The sequence below is a fragment of the Lichenostomus cassidix genome, chromosome 2 (genome assembly GCF_008360975.1).
Source record: "Lichenostomus cassidix isolate B80296 chromosome 2, HeHo_3.0, whole genome shotgun sequence".
Lineage (NCBI taxonomy): Eukaryota > Metazoa > Chordata > Aves > Passeriformes > Meliphagidae > Lichenostomus > Lichenostomus cassidix.
The window spans coordinates 16,418,525-16,437,965 of NC_139482.1; the positions used below are offsets into that span (position 1 = coordinate 16,418,525).

The 19,441-nt window shown below is 37.3% G+C and overlaps 1 protein-coding gene across 1 annotated transcript in view; it reads right to left on the bottom strand.

Annotated features, from left to right (window-relative positions):
• The window catches only part of MYO3A (myosin IIIA), a 113,481-nt gene that overhangs the window by 66,887 nt on the left and 27,153 nt on the right, over positions 1–19,441 (bottom strand). Inside the window, exons 4-7 of the mRNA XM_085050485.1 lie at positions 17,056–17,160; positions 16,195–16,294; positions 2,387–2,463; positions 987–1,132 (exon numbers count right to left, since the gene is read on the bottom strand). Of these exons, the coding sequence (XP_084906611.1) occupies positions 987–1,132; positions 2,387–2,463; positions 16,195–16,294; positions 17,056–17,160 (428 nt within the window). The remainder of the gene's footprint in view (positions 1–986; positions 1,133–2,386; positions 2,464–16,194; positions 16,295–17,055; positions 17,161–19,441) is intronic.

The window sequence follows — 19,441 nt, forward strand, 5'->3', positions numbered from 1 at the left end:
AACTGTTTTTCTTTAAGTGCTGTTTAATATTTACTCTATTACTCTCAGGTTTTACTTAATGCAATGAAAGGATATTGATCTTATATTTGCTCCAGGGCAGAAAGTTGCCTGGTACTTGTAAGAGCATAAGCCAAAAGATTTTTTTAAGTCCTAGCTGCAGTGACTGACCACAGTAGTTTGTTACTGCTTTTCCCCTAGCAAGCAAGGGTTAGAGGAGCATTCATACTCTGTTTTAATGCCAAGTCAGCCTAGACTTTCTAAACTTAAGGTAATTTAAACTAATTTGGATGTCTTGGCTGAAAAGGACTCAAAGCACTTACATATACTATGTGGGCTCAGCTGTTGTGGTACTGATCCAATTTTTAGAGCAAAATCCACAAACTACTGTATGATCATCACCTGGAGATTGATATTCTTTGAAATGACATAAGTAGCACTTTGGGTACTTACATCTTCAGCTTCAAAGTAAAAAACACAAAAGAAGTTGCTATTTGCACTGCCCAAGGACAGCAACACCGGAGCTGCCAGAAGCAGCACAAGCTAATGAAAAGCTGAAGCCTAAATGTATATGAGTGGTGGAACAGCCTTTGCTTCAAAGGACAGAAGACAACTCCTGAAAACAGGTGTGGGACCTGTTCACCATAGCAGCATATTCACACTCTGTGTTTCTATGACATGTCATTCTTTGTAACAGAATTTCTGGGACTCAAGTAAGTCCTGCACTCATGTGCCAGCAGCCCACTTCCTTCAGGGGATGGCCTTGTGACTTTTTCTCAAATTCAGCTGCAGTCAGCCCTGAACTCCTCAAATGAGGTTGAAGTGAAGCCTGCAGAAAATACAGCTGGGCAAAGGATTTTTAACCTATCTCCCAGTATAAATAATGAAAAGAAAGTCCACAAACTTACATGGTCTAACTTTGAAGAAAGTAAGAATTAAGGAAAAAGTTCAGTTTAACTCATCAACAAACAAACACAACAAGATATTACCTTGGTATTTTGAAGAGTGCCCTCATGGGGTGCAAATCAGCAAGAGGTGGATCTCCATCTCCCAACTCTATTGCAGTAATACCCAGTGACCATGCATCACATCTAGCATCATAGGAGCTATCTAGCTGCTGCTCACAGGCAATCACCTGTTGGAGTAAAAGACTGGGATGGTCAAATGTCCAAATTTAAGAGTACATCCATAGCTGGAGGAATCTCTTACAGAATATTCAGTGAAATAAACAGACATGCACACATTTAGAAAGCTAAAGCATCTATCCAATTACCGACCCGCCCCCATCACACACCCCATGTTTAAACTAGAGAAACCAGGTGTCCATGAACATCATGTTCTCTGGCCAGATGTTCTCTGATATGCCAAAAGGCTACAAATCCATGGCTTTTTCAGCTGAAGGTGATAAACTGCATCCCATGACTGAGGAAGTAGAAGGAAACTTAGCAACCTGACAACTCTTTACATGGATTATTCCTGCTAAGTAATTTTTGTAACTATTCTGCTCTCTCTATGAAGTGAACCAATCAGAAAAGCAGAAGCTGAATTCACTATCTCTTACTAGGTCCTTATTCAACCAAATCAGCCAATTTCCAGATCAAGTGGATCTGGTCAAAGTTCATTAGATCACAGCAAAGTATTTAATTTCATATGAATTTGAGCTCATCCATAATGCTTGATGAATCTAAAATTTTTCTTCCCATTAGCTGCAGATTGAAACATACATGGATGCCACTAGTTATATGGCTAGACCTATGTGTATGAACAGAATGTGTTGATAAAAATAAATCTGGATAAACAGTAGTTTCATGTGCTATAAACAGATGTACTTGCTTGTGTTTCTGGGCACACAAATACTCTTAAGTAGATAAGCTTATTTATAAGGAAATATGTTTTCTGCTCAGCTTAAAATGTATGCTTCAATTTCAGTCTGAAAAAACCTCCACAGAATCACTGTGCATCTTCTTCATTCATAATATCTTTTTCCATTTCTTGCTGCAGCAAGTATGGAGACATATGTTAAAAAATTTCCAGGTGTAAAAGTAAAAAAATAGAAGATATAATGTATCACAGCACCAACCTGGGCTCCTTCCCTCCATGGGGAGATGTGATATCTATAGTTTCAGTGCTTGAAAGTCTGAAAAGTAGTACTCTATATTCTTTAACATTTTAGTAAGCATTTCAATGTCTTGCTCCCTGTCTCTAATCTTGTAATTTCAAAAATAAACCCCATTTTAACTTAATCCTTGCAAACATGTAAGAAAAAGAGGTTTAAAACACTTTTTGACAGGACATGACTGTTTCATTTGGTGAAAAGAAAAAAGACAAAGAGCAGAAATGCAGAATACAGCAGCTCAAGTACCAGTGACAAAATATTTTGAAACCTGACCTCTGGAGCCATCCAGAATGGGGTGCCCACGGAGGTGTTCCGTCGGAGACGAGTGCTGGTCAGTTGAGCAGACACACCTGGAAGAACGAGGGGAAGCTATCATCAGAGCAGTGGCTATTTCCATCCAAGACAGCCCTGCTGAAGGGTGACATCCTTGTCTTGTTATGCTACAACCTCCTCTGCAGGTGAATCTCAAATCTCCAGTTCTCTGGAGAGGCCCAGTCCTCAAAGGTACTCAGCACTTCAGCGGAGGTTCTCCACATCCTTTGTTTCCAGTGGCTTCAGCAGGACCAGGACTTAGTCCCAAATGAGCATTTGATTAGTAATCTGACTCCATCTATTTTGACTGGTTAATTACAGTTTTTATATCCTGTTCTAAGAGAGCAGCAAAACACTTTAGGGAGGGTGGAAAAGTACTGTACCTTCCACAGCTTCTAACGCTCAGTACTGACACTAAACCTCTGTTTCATTTTTTATATACATATATACATCTATATGTATGTATACATATATAGTTCATGTTAACACTATAAAAGATACCTATTCTCATCTCTTAACTGCTCTGCTATAAAAAAGAAACAACAGAACAGCGAAACCTCAAAAATTCTTACAAAAGCAGAAGTCTCTCCATGCTCAAAGCACATTCTCAAAACGACAAGCCTGTAAATCAGCTTTGCAATATGAGCTGTAGTTTATGGACTTAACTATTTCAGGCCAAAGATTGGAAAGTGAACTCTGAAGTTTAAAGGTTCCTCACAGTTTTGAATTAAAAGACATTGAAATATTAGAAATTCAAGTGGGCTACAGCACAATTCTGAGCAGTCTGCCACCAATTTCCTTCCTTACAAAACAAGGGTGTATCAGTTGGAAATAGCTCTAGTGCATGCAAAGGGGACAGTACAACACAGGGAGAAAAACAGCCCCTCAGCCAGCATGCCCTGAACTATTATGGATTTGTGAGTCACAAATAACTGTGAAGTCCACACATGGAGGAAAACAGCCCCTCAGCTAGCAAGTCCTAAACTATTATGAATTTGAGTTATAGCCAACAGTGAGGTCCACCAGAGGCATGTTCTGAGGAGCTGATGCCATGGACGGACTGAAAGGTCCTGTGCTCTGCATATACATGCTCCAGCCTCAGTCTGACTGACACTGGAGCTCACTTATTTTGCCTTCACACACACATCTGCTCTTTCTTTAAAACATAAAAAGACTCCGTTTCACTCTGTGAGTTTCATTTCATTGTTCTGAAACACATGAAGCTCCAGTGAGCACCACTGGCCAGTTTCAACTCTGTATTGTCTGGTTTGAAATGCTTGACCTTCTCTTCCTGAAAACCTTGCAGACAGTTCATAACAAGAGTAATTCACATTAACTGCCCAACAGGAATATTAACTAAACCTCTGTCTAGATAGGATTTTATTGTTTGGAGTTTTTTTCAGTGTAGTTAAGAACACATGGAGAGCTAGATCTGTTTTTTCATTCTAAAGCTACATGTTTAGCTCTGATTCACTAAATACCAGCATTTGGCTGTCGTAGAAAAGTATGCAACATCTGAAAATAAGGGCTGCAAGGAAGACCCTGCCTGTTCCTTTGAGATAAATGCAACCACTGCTTTTGTGGCTGCCTCCCTCTATCTACCCCAGCCTTGAGAAAGTTGGATCTTTTTCTCTCTTTGTGTCTGCAGAAAGTCCAAAACACAGTGTTATGCATCATGGAAAGCAGGACAATGTGAGCCTTAGCACAAAGTTCATCCATCCTACTTCAACTCAGCTAAGCAGGGGCTTTGTTTTTTGCCACCTCAAGGAGTTGTCTGAGGTCCAGCTTCCGGCTCACAGAGTCTGTGGCTGTTCTGAGCTCGGAGAAAAACATGTCATTTAGTAAGTACACATCACCTCAGGCCTGAAACCATTGCAGGGATGCCAACAGACATTATTATGTGAGATCCTTGATTTTGGAGGAAGCTGAGGCTACTCTCTGTTCCTTCGTGTTATGGAAGTCCCCTGTGCAAAGCTCTTTTTTGCAGTCTTGGACAAGGAAATGGGATTAACATCTGCAGGCAAAGAAAGGCACTAAATATATTTTTATGATTCCAGTGTCAGATTTTATAAATAATCATAACTTTCTGAAGAGATGAGGAACAAAATAGAAAAGGTACATAAATGTATTCAATCTTCTCTGTCTATGCCCTGTTGGGTTTTTTTCTCTTTTAACTGCAATTATTAAATGAACTGAAGATTTTTCCGTCCTCAGCCTTATTTTATTTCTGTAAAAAACTGATTTAATTTGAATTGTTCACCACTAATTTCTTTAGGCTCTTGGGGGGTTTGTGTGCTTTTTGTTTGGTTGTTTTTTTAATCCTTTTGCTCTTAGCATTAAAGTGGCATTTCAGATTATGCAGCATAGGTCTTATGACAAATGATATTTCCCTGGGCTTTTTCTGTGTATAGAGGAAAGATGATGTAATTCCACACTTAGTAACATTTCTTCCAGCATTTCATTTACCAGTCAAGCATAGAGCTGGCCAGCTTTTCTTAAGTTACATATTTTCAAATAAAAATATCTTGCTCCTCCCCTTCCCATTTACTACTGCTCTGTTGCAAAATGTGCCAAATATTATCCTAAGAAAATCTAAAATATGTCATAAAATGTTTTTTTATCACACACAAATTACTTTTTCTTATGAAAGTTAACAGTTTTATAAGTATGTGTGTTATTAGTACAAATGCACACCAAAAAGAAAATATTGTGCATACAGCTACATTTTTTCTTATTTTTTCAGGCACCATTTTACTGATATAAACTGATCAGGACACTTCCACTATGAGTATCATGCAAGATTTTCATTGCAAAAATGGGCATATTGAAAATAACATTGCAAGTAAAACCATCTGCTTCTGACCTTAGCACTCAATAAAAGAATAGCAGGGCAGCTCCCTATAATCAAGAAAGACTTCTCTCATAGTGCCCAGTCTGACCAGACAACATCCTGATCCAAGCTGGAAGGCTGTACAACATCACTTAATCATGATGTCCTGTGACAGAAGTATGCACATTTTAGTGGTTTATGCTAGTGAGGGAATGGTGAGCCCTAGTAAATTGTACTAAACTCACATTTGACACACAGCAGGGAGACTGTAATCATACATAACAACCTCACCCCCATGAGCTTACACTCCTTTAGCCTTTTATTCCTTCCTTATTTGTATCTTCATTGTACACTTCAATACCAAAGCATCCTCACTGTGACCTTCTGTAGATTAAAAACATGTAACTCCATAATTTCTTAAGCTAGTCTCTGGACCAAAAACTGCTCACACTGTTAACCCTGCAGATCTAAACAGGCCAAAATGCTTGGAATTATTTCCCTATTATTTTTTAATCTCCTAGAGAAACAAAATAAAACAGCAGTAGTGTTTTATGCTGCATTCCCCTTAAGCCCACTGGCAGGTATATTTTGCCATTCTTGTTCCATGTTGTTTGATGCAAAAAGTGGCCACTCCTTCCTCATCTCTTTGTCCAAAGTTGTAAAATCAGTCTCTCATAAATCACTCAACTCCACCTGTTTTAGTAGGCGTGGAGGCAACAGGTCCTAATGGTTCCAGGTTTTCCTTTAGCACCTTAAGCTTCACTTTGAGAAGAAGCCACTTTTCTTGTCAGGGTACAGACAGGGAAGTAGCTACTTCCCTCACAACAATGGTGGAGTTATGACTCAGTTCCTCTGTAATTACTGCTATCCTTGACACTCCTTTGTTTGCTTCCTTCAGAATGTATTGGTGTAATGGTACATGTCCAGACAGAATATTTCAGACAGATCAGCTGAAATGCATACAAAATTCTAAGAAAAACCTCAATCATGCAATTCCTTCAATTCATTCCTTCTTACTCCATAATAACAAAAACCAGAGAAAGAACAATATTAAAGCAATTCTGGTAGTACAAAAAGCAAACAACACACCAGGTATGTAACCACATGTAACTGTACTGCAAATAGTGGCATCCCCCCTAAGACTGGAAAAGGAGACCAAAGAGCTTCTCCCAGGTTTAATTACTTCCAGCATTATTGGAAGCATAAAGGCATTTAATAGAAAATGTTACTGACAGACAACAAGGACACAAGTGGTTGGTTTGATGCCTTTACAAGACGTGTTTGAGAACCTTTTTGAAACAATGTCAATATTCAAAATTCCTTAAAGACTATAAACTGACCCCAAAAGTAAACTTTTAAATGAAAAGAGTACAGAGCAATATATTTTTCTTGGGTGAGCTGTTGCCAGAAAAGCATGCTGGAGAATTTCTGTTCATTGAAAAGTGCTCAAATTAAATCTAGAACTAAAAATCAGGTTCTGATCAGTAAGATGGAAATAAAGAAATAGGTAACAAAGTTGAAATGATGAGTCAAAAAGATTAGAATGTTCAGCAGCATTTTGTATTGAAAGGTGTTACATTATGTTATGATGAAGCATGACTTCCTTTTCATAAATCCATGCTGCCTACTCCCAATCACCTTCTTGTCTGTCATATATATAGAAATGATTGCCTTGCCCCAGACTTCCCCACTGGACTCAGGGATCTGGGATTACAAGTTAAGTCCATGACAAATAAGACATTCAGTGCCTCCACATTTTCCATGTCCTTTGTCACCACACTCTCCATCTTTCTGTGTTATTTTGATGTACATAGCTTTAATGTTGAAAACTAGAGTTTCCCAAACCCTCAGGAAAACACACACTGCAGATGCAAATTTTTAACTGAAATAGGCATATCCAAAAGATAACCAAAAGGCCCAGAAAGATGAAAAGCTTAGTATGCAAGAAGACCATATATATAAACTGCCTGGGAGATGAAAAATCTGTGGCATTTACTACAAAACCAAGAGACATGAAGTAAAAGGGCATAAAAAAGTTAATCTGTACTATCAAATACAGGGTGATATAAATGGATGTTAACGAAATGAAAGTCCAGTGGCTTTCACAGTAAACTCACCATGAGGCTTAAAGACAAAGGAAATACGTTTTTAAGCATACTAGGAAAAAATTTAAAATCCTAATTCTGAAACAACCATTACAAGGTACATACTGATAATGAAATTACAAACAGTGCCCTAAAAAAAGACAGAACATTCACTACATTTGGGAGAGATATAATCTTCTTTAAACAGAAGGGTTTAATACAAATTCTTTCTTTAAGGAATCCAAGATCTTTCATCTTACAGACTGGGCCTCCAGCAGAGCAGGTGACCACAGACTCCCCTCCACATGCTCCTGATGGTTCAGTGCATCACACCACCAGTGATTCTAATCAAATCTCATGCTTCAGGGCTTCAGCTGGTGTCCTGAAAGGGATGCACAGGAACATTTTTTGTCCTGTTGCACAATTGGCCAGATGTACTCGCATAGGAGAACTAGTCTTCTCTAGAGCCTCAGGGACTTGTACAACTACACACAATCTGGTGCAGTATGATGGTGAGGAAATTCCTCCTCCTCAGATGCTGCCTTCTTTATACATTAGATTTCAAACTGACTGTCACTTTGACACCCAGAAAGGATTTTTTTTACCCCTGTATGACTGACAAAACTCAGGAGATTTTTCTCATTGTTTTCCCGTTTTTCATGGTTCTCCTGTTATGATTATCTGGGTTACTGTCATCACCTATGCTGATAGAACAGAATATTTAAAATACCTTGGGACTGGAATACTCCAGTACAAATAAGTCACTGGGTTCAACTTTCAGGTGAAAAGTGAATGGGGTTTAGTATACACAGATGAGACCAGAAGATTTCTAATAACCTCAAGAAATGACTATTTTGTGACCCACGACAAAAACAAGTGGAAGTCTTTGCTAACCAGAAAGAGCTATTTTCTCACTTCATGTGCCTCTGGCATCCAACAACAGCTTTCAGCATCAATCTTTTTTAATGCTTAAGCCACCAGTGACATCTTTATGTGAATTAATAGAAGAAAATATTTGAAAGACCAAGTGAACAGCTTATCCTGGATATAGAATTTGGCCACATGATTTATGTTTTCTGTTACTGGACAGCACAAAGGTTTTCATTCAAACACAGTCCCTCCCCAAAAATTTTCAGGACTAAGCCTTCAACAAAGAATTAAACATTCAACAATGAAAAAGCTCCACAGCTCAAGTCAATGCAATCCATCTTATCCTTGCTAACCCTGGGTTGAAAAATTTGGAATTATTACTTTGATTGGGTTCAAAGCAGTTTGACAAGCTGCTCATGAAGAAAGCTTTCTTCAAAGTCTTTTACTTTTATTGGCTTCTGCCATAGTGTCCTAGTAGATGCATTTTAGCAGCATCATGTGAATGTCATGCTATATGATATGCAGAAATGACAACACAATAACAGCCTGGTTTTGATCTGAACCAGTGAAGCAGACAGCTTTATTATGGATGCATGCTAGAATGACTAAGACAAATGCAAGTCTTGCTATGACTCATTGCTTAAAGTAAGCTAAGGGCAGAAAGAAAATTATTTTATTTTTGAATACTTTCAAATTAAATTATTTTAATTAATTGTTTCACTTTTGCAGAATGATTCAGACAGCGTTTATAGCTGATGCAGGGCAACCAGAAAAGGACACAATAGGTTATTCTGACTACTCCAGAATAAGTAATCTACAAAGGTTTGGAAAACTACTCAAGGCCTTGCTGAGCTCCTCTTCAACGTCAGCAGGACATGCAAACCTGGGAATGATGATAAATATTAAAAGGGACAGAGACTGAAATGCCCCAACACCCAAACTTGGATCACTCACAACTGACTTCTCAACCCATTCCCTGAGCACAAGGTGGCTCTAGACTCCCTCTGTTGCAGCCTGACCTGCGCCACGTGCAATCTCAGCACAGTCCTGGGAGCCTTCTTGCCTTCTGCAATGCCACATGCCCCGGGCATTTGCCTGGCTGATCTGTGATCAGCCAACAAACCACATCTATTGAGGCCATTCGTGGTCACTTAGGTCATGTTAGGATTGGCCAAAGCACTGTGTCACAGCAAGACAACACGAGAGCCGCTGAAGTGTCACAGTGAAAGGATGACACTCAGTGCTGTGGTTTCCTCCCCAGCCTCTGACCCGAGATTTCAGATGCTTTTTTCCCCACAAGACCAGCAGAAAGCTCCCTCATGCATCAGAAAACCAGGAGAGGTGAACAATTAAAGAGACTGAATTATCAAGATGCAGTCTTACCAAAACAACTGTCCCCATTGTTTCTGACAGGCTGTACAGTGTAACTGAGTTTACTTCTCTTGCTTTGTTGTTATAGAAGCTGCTGGCTCAGCTACACTTCAAAAACTTAACCTGTTTAGTACATTCACAGACTTCTAAACATTTTGGCCTGTACTTCTGTATCAGAATAGACATAAATAGCATAGACCAAAACTTAACAAAAACACCTGTGCATTCTAATGCATGTTGAGCAATTGTTACTGATCTCTAGTAGTGGTAAAGCACTACTAACAGTCCATAATTCGTAAGGAAGAAGTAGTACACCACTACTGAGACACAAAACAGAATGTTGGCAGAATTACTCTTTCTAGGGGGAAAAAAACCCAATAAATTAATTTTAATAACTAAACTGAATTATGAAATCCATACTTTCATTTAGTATTGCCCAAATTAAAGTATGTGTGCATTTCAAAGTAAACACAGAATTAATGTAAAAATATGCCAGCAAAATGGTGCCTTGCCATTGACTAGTTTCACCAAATTGCAATTTTGAATAATAATAATAAGGTCATCTAGAAATGCCAGTATTAAGATTTCTTTTCTTAACTTTGAAAGACTTCAAATAGGTTTAAAGGAAGAATGATCATTCTCTCCATAACAAAATATTAACCCAATTACATTCCAAAGACAAAAGCTGACCTCTGTCTACCTACCTGCAGTTTCCAAATTTCACAGAAGCAATAGTTCAAGTATTAAACAAAGCAATATCAGTATGTCTAAATAGAGTAATACACATTCCCTTCCCCAATCCATTTTTCCCCCAATGAGTTGTACTCAGGTTAAATCTCTAGTTGACCCTGGCTACTGCCCACAATAGAACTGTGCTAGATATATGCAAAATGGGGTATCTGAAACTGCATTTGGAATGCCAAGGCAATATTCACACATGACTTTTTCATCCAACACTGACACAAAAGCAGAAAAATGCAAACTAAGTGTGTTTAAAGTACGAAAATACCCTACCTTCATTATATATTCCATTAATATAAAAATATATGTTTTAATTATGCAACTTATTTATCCACAGTGCTAAAGGAACCCTTGAAGACATTATTCCATTAACTGCAGCAACATAGCTTGTATTTTTCCACCATCTGCCAGCAGCAGTGAGATTGCATTACCTTTTTTCCATGTCTTCACTGGAACCTGTTTTACATATTAAAAAACATAGATCTTTCCCAGGTATTGCTTATCCAGACCGTCTAACGATGAAGAGTTTTAGGTACTATTAGCAAAATGCCTGCAAAGAAACTGAAAATAGAGAGTGCCAACCCTTTTTAATATCCCCTTTCCCACAGTTACATGACAGGGCAAACTATAGGGAACCATGGGTTCTCTTGTAGCTGGAAGTAGGTTTGAATTCTGAAGATTTAATGGGTCCACCCACATTTTATTTTCCTTATGGGTACTGTAATATTTCTAATGTCCATGTAGAAGTCTGACTTTCTTTTCTCCAATGACCTTTCATGGTAATAACAGCAAAAGTCTAATTACATGTGGCATGAAAGTATGTTGGATGCACAGACAGGCATGGCCTTCAGCAAGACAGAGTGCTGCTGGAAAAATATGCATTTTCTAAGTGGAGGAATATAATTTATATTTTTTCTGGACATTGCCAAGGCAACAGCTGCTCATTCTGAGATATTTCTAGTTTGGGAGAGCAGTTTTCAGTAGTCCCAGAGAAGTATGAGCTACCTGTCCTCTTTGTCAAGACTATCAGCCTGAAGGTCAAACCTCAAAAAAATAGCTGAAGAAAAATTTTCCATCAACATTAGAGTGTCCTCTTTTTAGCTAAAAGAATCACTTGCCACTTTACTGCAGGTGTTTCAAAACATTTAGTGGGAAAATGGTTCTTTCCTCCATGATTCCCGAAACATGAGCAACTTGTCTAGTTTGCTGACAGGGAGTTGTGTCCTCTAGGATCCTCTTCACTCACAAACATATGATCATGAAAAGCTCTGTCTTTCAAGCTCCCAGAAGCACTGAAATGGCAGGGGATTTCAGAAATAATTTCAAATCTTTCAAAATGAAATGTCATTCAGACTTTTTCAGATCAAAGTTAAAATGATAACAATAATAATAATAATAATATAACTAAGTTTCTTTTCTCCCATTTTGAAACAGTACATTATAGAACTGTGCCTTAGGTTGACATTAATACCTGAAAGGCCCTGTGAGCATCCTGATTTCAAGAAGAGAAACTGAATTGAGAGGGACTATTCAAAGAAGCAGTATTTGTCAGCAGATGCAGATGTTATACCCTCAGCATCCCAAGAAATTGGTTACACATTATAAGATGCAGATAAATATATGAATTTTTATTGAAGATGAGGTGTGCTATGTGTTCAAGTGACTTCAGGCCAGCATTTTAACTGATGGAAAAAGATCAGACACTGACAGATATTTAAGAAACAAAGGTTGCAGATAAATTTGTCACATGACTTTCAAAAGATATCCGGCATTAAATTAATTTCTTTACATTTCATTAAATTAATTTTCTACACCTTTAGAGGCTAAAATTTCTTTTGAAATCTCTCTTTTTAACATCAATCCACTGCGTACAACTAGAGTTCTGAGGAACAGATGTAAAAGATTTTCTACCCAGAACACTAATAAGAAACTGTGAATATAATTTAGAATATTTATCAATACGGAATTTAATTCACACCTTGCTTGCCTCCAGTTCTTTTTATTCAATAGATTACATAGCAGTCACTCTTTAAAGTGCTGCAGGGTATTTAACATAAATGTCTATTTTTCTATCAAGTCTCTGTCTTATACTGAAAACATAGCAGCTATATTTGAATATAATGCCATTATATTATGTGGTAGAGGATATTTCTTGCTTGGAGCCTGATTGCTGCAATTCTCGGGCACAACATCCTGCACCAAAGGTTTTCTATTAGAACAGATTAACAGCGAATTCCCACAAATGTTCAAGTAACGAAACTGCCTTCAGTCAGCCTTCTTCTCTTGCAAAGAAAATATAGGACTATTAATGTATTTAGATGTTTAATGACTTTAGAGACTGAATCTGTGATCAGTGGACATACTCACAACAGATCCCCTTAGCTGCTACTCATTATCTGTGGAAAATAAAAATTGTTTATCTTTGCTGATTTAAGTTATCTTACTGGATGGATGTGAGGTGAGAGGATGCATCCCCAGTAACAGTGTTCCAAAATTTTAGTGATTGGGACAGTCTAAACTAAAACTTTATCTGGCAGCTCCTTGAGAAGCAATTGAGCTCCGGAAACACTGTTGTGAGATGTTAGAGAATCATGGAATGGCCTGGGTTGGAAGGGACCTTAAAAGTCATCTAGTTCTAACCCATCTGTCATGGGCAGGGACATTTTTCATGAGACTTTCAGAGTCCCATCCAGCCTGGCCTCGAACACTTCCAGGGATGTGGCATCCACAGCTTTTCTGAGCAACCTGCTCCAGTGCCTCACCACCCTCACTGTAAAGAATTTTTTTTCTAATGTCTAATCTAAATTTATTCTTTTTCAGTTTGAAGCCATTCACCCTTGTCACTATATGATCTTTTAAAGTACCTCTCCAACTTTCTTTTAGGCTTCCTTTAGGTATTGGACTTGATTTCATCATTAATCTGTGCTGGGATTAGGTGTTCCTTAGGTATGAGAATATTACTGGGGTGATTAAACAATATTACAGCAGATTTTTAAGGGAAAGCAAAAATTTCACTCCTCAAAGCAACCTAAGTGAGGCATGGCTGTGGGGCTGTGGTATTTTTTCAAAGCTGATCTCTTTAACTGCCAGTACCTCTAGAAAGGAAACAGTTCAGAGATTTAGCCTGGATTTTGGAAGAGCTTTTCCTCACATATTCTGTGTCACCTCAACCAACTCAGTCTCTCAAAGTTTCAGATCCCCAGCTGTTAACTGGGAATTAAAGAAATTTATTTCACCATAAGGGTGTTGTGAAGGTTATCCATTACAGAGTGCACAGTGTTCAGAAACTATGGTCCCAGCATACATAAATACCTATGATACAATGACCATTAAGCAGTATGTATAAATTGTGTCCCAAAATGAAGTTCCTGCAAAGTTGGTACTGCTGTGCAAAGGAGGACTCACAATGGCAGAACACTATACACCAAGTCCAAAGAGTACAAAAGCAATGAACGAAAAAAAGCTATTTTCAAGTCATTTAATTCACTGAAAGTTAACTGGTTTTTTCACTTATGATTCCTAAAAAGTTCCTAAATGTACTTTTAAAAAAGGACAATAAAAAGCACAAATAAGTTAAACAATAGCTAAACATACACAGACTGAGAATAGGTCTTTTTCTAGATTCGTGTTCCATAAGGCACTTCACAAGCCCATCTTTCACACACAGGGTTTATGTTTAGAAGAAAACCACCATAAATAGTATCAGGGGAGGACAGCAAGGACTTCTTCAGGAACATCTCATCAGCATCCAGCATGCAGGAGAATGAGACAGACAAAATTATCTTGGGAAGAGCTCACTCCCTTGGTCATGTGTGTCTGGTGGTTGAAGGAGTCTTTGGTTCCCTGTCTCTGTTCCCCTCTCCACACAGAAAAGCTGTGTGCATGCTAGAAAGGGTGATGTGATTATTTGGATTGGGATTTTTGGTGTTTGTTTGGCCCCACATCATAACTGGTTCACTCTAAACCAAAAATTTTTCTTCCTTGAGTATTTACTGGGTGAAAAGGACACTGTGCCTCCATATCTATCTTACTCAGTAGCCTGTCAATTTTAGAGCTTGTATATTAAAATATGGCTATGAGTTTAAGTCTCTGATACAAAAAATGTTTATGTACAACAATCTGTAGCAACACCAACAGGAGAGACTTTGATCAACTCACATTCCTGGCTAAAAAATGATCTAGGCATCTGATTAATGTGGGCTTAAATCCTCTTAAACAGAAGACAGAAATCTCAAAAATCCCAGCTGAATAACTTAAGCAGCAGCCTGAAAGATGAATGGTATGTCTTCCATGATGACTTTATGAAGAATATAAATTTATTCCATTTGAAACTACTCATTATCGGCTTCAGGTGTTTTTTCTTCTTGGGGAGGTGTGGGGAAGCCAGGGAAAATATGAATCTACTCCTAAGTTAAAGTGCCATTTATATACTCTTTTGAGAGGAAGAACTGCAGCCATTACAGGCCCCTTTTAAGCCCACATAAATGTGTGTGTATGTATATTTGTTTCTTGTGCATGTTCTAATCTGTATTTTGGCATCACAATTTTCCCACAAGAATTTAAGGTTATTTTTCAATTACAGCCTTATCAGTAGATTGCAGTAACTGGGGAATAAAGAATTCAGGTCCTCGTCCCTACCGCTTGTACTTTTTGACATCTGCATAAGCGAATTAATTTTCAGAAGCATTGATCCTGTAATTGCCTTCAGCACCTCAAAGATTAGTATCCACAACACATTAAAAGCCTGTAGCCAAAAATACTGTTTTTTGCCACACAATAAACTTCCAGACTATCAGAAAATACTAGTAAGTGTATGGCAGATGATTTAGGAAGTATGAAGATTTCTGAATGGAAGATTTTATCTGAGGAACATAAAAGAAATACATGACATTTCAGAAGAATTACTAACCCTAACAGTTTTGGGGATTTTGTGTGTGAAGTCATGAGAGTTTCATAAATACAATCTACTGGCAGGTAGATAGTACACAAAAGAGAGTTAAAATCCCATTATTAGTTTAAGCTATTGTTATGTATAAATTGAATCAATACCACTAACAAAACAGAAGGGTAAAGGAAAAATACAGATTTTCCATCTGCTGAATTAAATATATTTACAATTATCTGCTGTGCCGTGAAATAGTGACAAATAAATGTAATTTAAACATAAGAAGACAGTGTTCTACCTGAAGATAATATTTCATAACAACAAACATTGCTAATTTTTTTATCCCTCATATACAGTCAGTAACTTTTAAGACAAATCACTCAGGTATGGCTGATAAATAACAGGTTGCATCAATTACCCATGTCTATCCTCTTCCCTTTTGGTGGTGACACCAGATGAGAGCATTCAAGAATCCCTTTAGGTCTAACAGACTTCAACTGACCCTTTTAATGCCAATTCTTTTCAGATTTGCCAAAATCGGTTAATCTTCCCAGACTTTAGAAAGTAGGGATTACCTAGATACTATTTCCTCCTCCACTACCATCAAGTATGTCTTGTTTTGTTTTAAACCAAATTAATGAAATATATGTGTCAGAGGTGGAGCTTTCCCACTCTTCACAATATCCAGTAAGTTTTTAAATGCTCTAATATAAAACATGAAGCTTTTTCCTATCAGCTCCTAACTTCACTGAACCAGTGCACGGTTCCTGGAGGAACAAAACACCAGCAATTGAAACAACATTACCAAAATAACTAAAATTTCTATCAAGTTAAAAAAAGTAACTTTGGTTATCCAAGTGATTTTTAATAAAGAAGCCAAAAACTTAACAAAAAATTAACATAGTTAATATTTTCTGTTTTATTTACTCTATTTTATTTTCCATACTTCAGATGTAAAACGCTCTATATATAAGTAAACATAACGTACCAAAATCCACAAGCTTGACTCCTCCTTCAGTGGTCAAAAGGATATTATTTCCCTTAATATCACGGTGGATAGTTTTGTTTTCATGCAAATGCTGAAGTCCCTGGAAGGTGACATATAAACATGAACTTTTTACAGCTCTGTCCTCTGTATTACATTTGCAAAAACAACAAGGCAGTGGAAAAGTATGAAAAATATTTGAAACATTTTTTTTAATCTGAAACCACAGGGATGTTAGTCTTACTGCAAAAGCACTTGCCACACGATAAAGAAAAAAAATTTTTTAATTTTCCCACTTTATGTCAAACAGAAATTTTAAGATGAAAGCAGAAAAATAGCACTATAAACCTACATATAATACCTTTAGAGCATAAACTGAAATAAAACTACAAAGACCTAAATTCCACTGGAAAAAATAAAATTCCAGTTATAATAAAATTATAAATAAATATACTTGATCCTGATGAGCAAAACCAAATTCTTATAGCAGGGTTTGAATTTGCTAGATATCTGAATTGTTTTACTATAAGAATATTTTGGATCCAGACACAGGAAGCCGAACAGTATTTTGCTTATATTTCTGCTATTTCTCAAAAGAAAAGATGCTGAACTGTATTGACCAAGAAAATTGATCAATCGTCAGAAATCAATTTTCATTCTCTTAATAGTGAAACATACAGATTAACTGCTATTTACCTTGTTTGCTTAAAAAGAACCATCCTAATTACACATTACTTTGATTTCATAAAATACTGCTATAATAGAAGATAGTGAGCTGTGTTAGTGGGGACATGACCTTCGTTCATTTAAATAAAAAAGTATGAGCAGAAGTTTAACTGTCCTTTCATGGAAAGCTTATCTTACCATCAGAGCCTCACGTAAAATGTAAGCAATTATAAGTTCATTCATCCTTTCTCCTCTCTTCAGAAATCCTTTCACAAGATCAGTCACAGATCCACCATTGCACAGCTACAAAACATAAGGGGAATATAAAAAGGAATTAAGGAGTGTTAGAGTAGCCACCTGGTCTTCATTTTCTGTATTTTTTTGTATCTGTAGCCAAATGAGATTCTACTAAACTGACAAACCACAAGTTTGTTCTTAAGTCTACCATTTATACAAACAATATAGAAAAGTCTACCATTTATACAAACAAAAGCAACTTTTGTCAGTATTTTTCACTACTTTCTGCACTTAATTCTTGCTGAAACACAAGTACAGTAGTCAATCCCTTTGTTTTCCTATACCCATGACTGCTTCCCTCTGACACAGAAGTAGATCACAGTGCAATAAATTAGCTGTGAAAGCATATTTTGTGGGGCATACCAATTGCTTCTTATATTCATCACGTGCAACTCACCACCAATACAGATTATTACAAAATCCATTCTCAGGTACAAAAGCTATGTACAGTATAAAATGGATTTAAGGCAACAGAAGACAGGCAGCAGAGAAATTTCCCCATCATGAAATCTTCCAGGGGTAAATCTGCCCTTTTTGCCAAGCAGCCCTAAAATCCTAAAGTGGGAAGATGTGATACACAAGGCACGGGCATTGTGGAAGATGATGAAAGCATTGTGGAAAGGAAGTCCTCCCACAGAAACAAGGTGTGCTGTGGGTGTAAGACTAATTATAGTCCTTGTTGCATCAACCCTGTCAACTCCTTAGTCCAGATGCAGAGCCACAGTCTGCTCTGCGAAATCCTCTCTCTCTCCAGAGAAGAGTCCAGCCAAACCCCTGACCTGTCTCATATGCGTGGGAAGAAGAGACCTTGCCTTGCCTTCTAAAAAAGACAGTGAGCACACATTACCAGCAGATTAGTTTAGACTGAAGTACTTCATTTGTTAATTTTTATCACTTACAATTTTTCTGCAGGAAGAAGCAACAACGTAACTTTACTGAGTACCTACTACTGTAGGAGTTACATGCCTGCAAAGATGAAATTGGCACTTAAGCCCTTAAACTATCCATAATGCACCTGACAATACTCATTGATTGAAGAGCCATTGCCTCTGTGAAGGAGTAGCTGCTTCCAATAAAACAGTAAAATAAATTTTAATTCTTGTACGTATTATCCAGTGGCTTTTCACATGAAACTAAATACCCATGTAAGACATTTTAACAACGCAGCACAAAACAATAATTCCTTTTCACTTCTTTTGAAGTATGTTCAAATCGAGGGCATCATTTACCAGTAAAACCTTTCAGCTGCAGAATTTCAGACATCAGATTCTTTTGTATGTGTATATTTTTCATCTGTTCTTCTATACCCCTACATTTTTTTCTGTGCTGCAATTAAAAAATACTTGCACCTTACAGTAAAAAGCATTTTCTGTCCCTTTGTACCCAAACACAACAATAATTCTCTATTATTATTGAAACCCCTAGGCTGCACTGAACTTGCACCACATGAATGCCTACAGAAATACCATTCAGCACATAACTCTTGTTGCAAGATGTGTCCCCCATCAGGTCAGCGAGGGCTCTGGCCTGACAATCTTGGAACTCACTTAACCTCACCCTTACCTTAAGTGGGGCAATATGCATGCTTAGACAGGGAAGAACTCATATGCTTAAATGATGGGATTAAGTGCTTTGCTGGATAAGGATCAGATTCCCAAGCAGGATTTAATTTACTGTCGTTAGCCATGCTGGTCTGCCTTCCACACTGACTTTTTCAAGTTAAGTTATTTTTTTATAATGACATTATCTTTTCAGGGTTTCTATCATTTTAACTTTGGCACATCACCGACATATTTAATCAAACCAAACGGATCATGACAATTCTGGTTAATTTAATGCACTTGAATTCAGGGCACTGAAACTGTCTGACAAGTAACAAACCAACTGTGAAATATATTACACATATGATATTCTCCAAACTATTTTTCTTCATTATCTCATACTAAATTTTGCTGCTTACATATGGGTCTTCTTTTTTCTTTACAGATCTGTATACCTGTTCAATAAAGAAAACCAGTGCAGATGGGAATATATTCTTTTTGTAGGCAGAAGAAGGGTGAAACTACACCTAAGAAATCACCTTCTTTAATGATTAGGCAGTAAAGCTAATACTGGATTTATTTGCCTGGGTCAGTAATGTTAATTTTTATTTTCTTTAACATGTTGCTCTAAGTAATTTTTCTACTACTCTCATAAGATATACATCCTTATTACAAGATAAATATCTGCATTATAAGATGACACTTACTTAAAATATCAGGTAATGTAAGATACTAAAACTGTGATT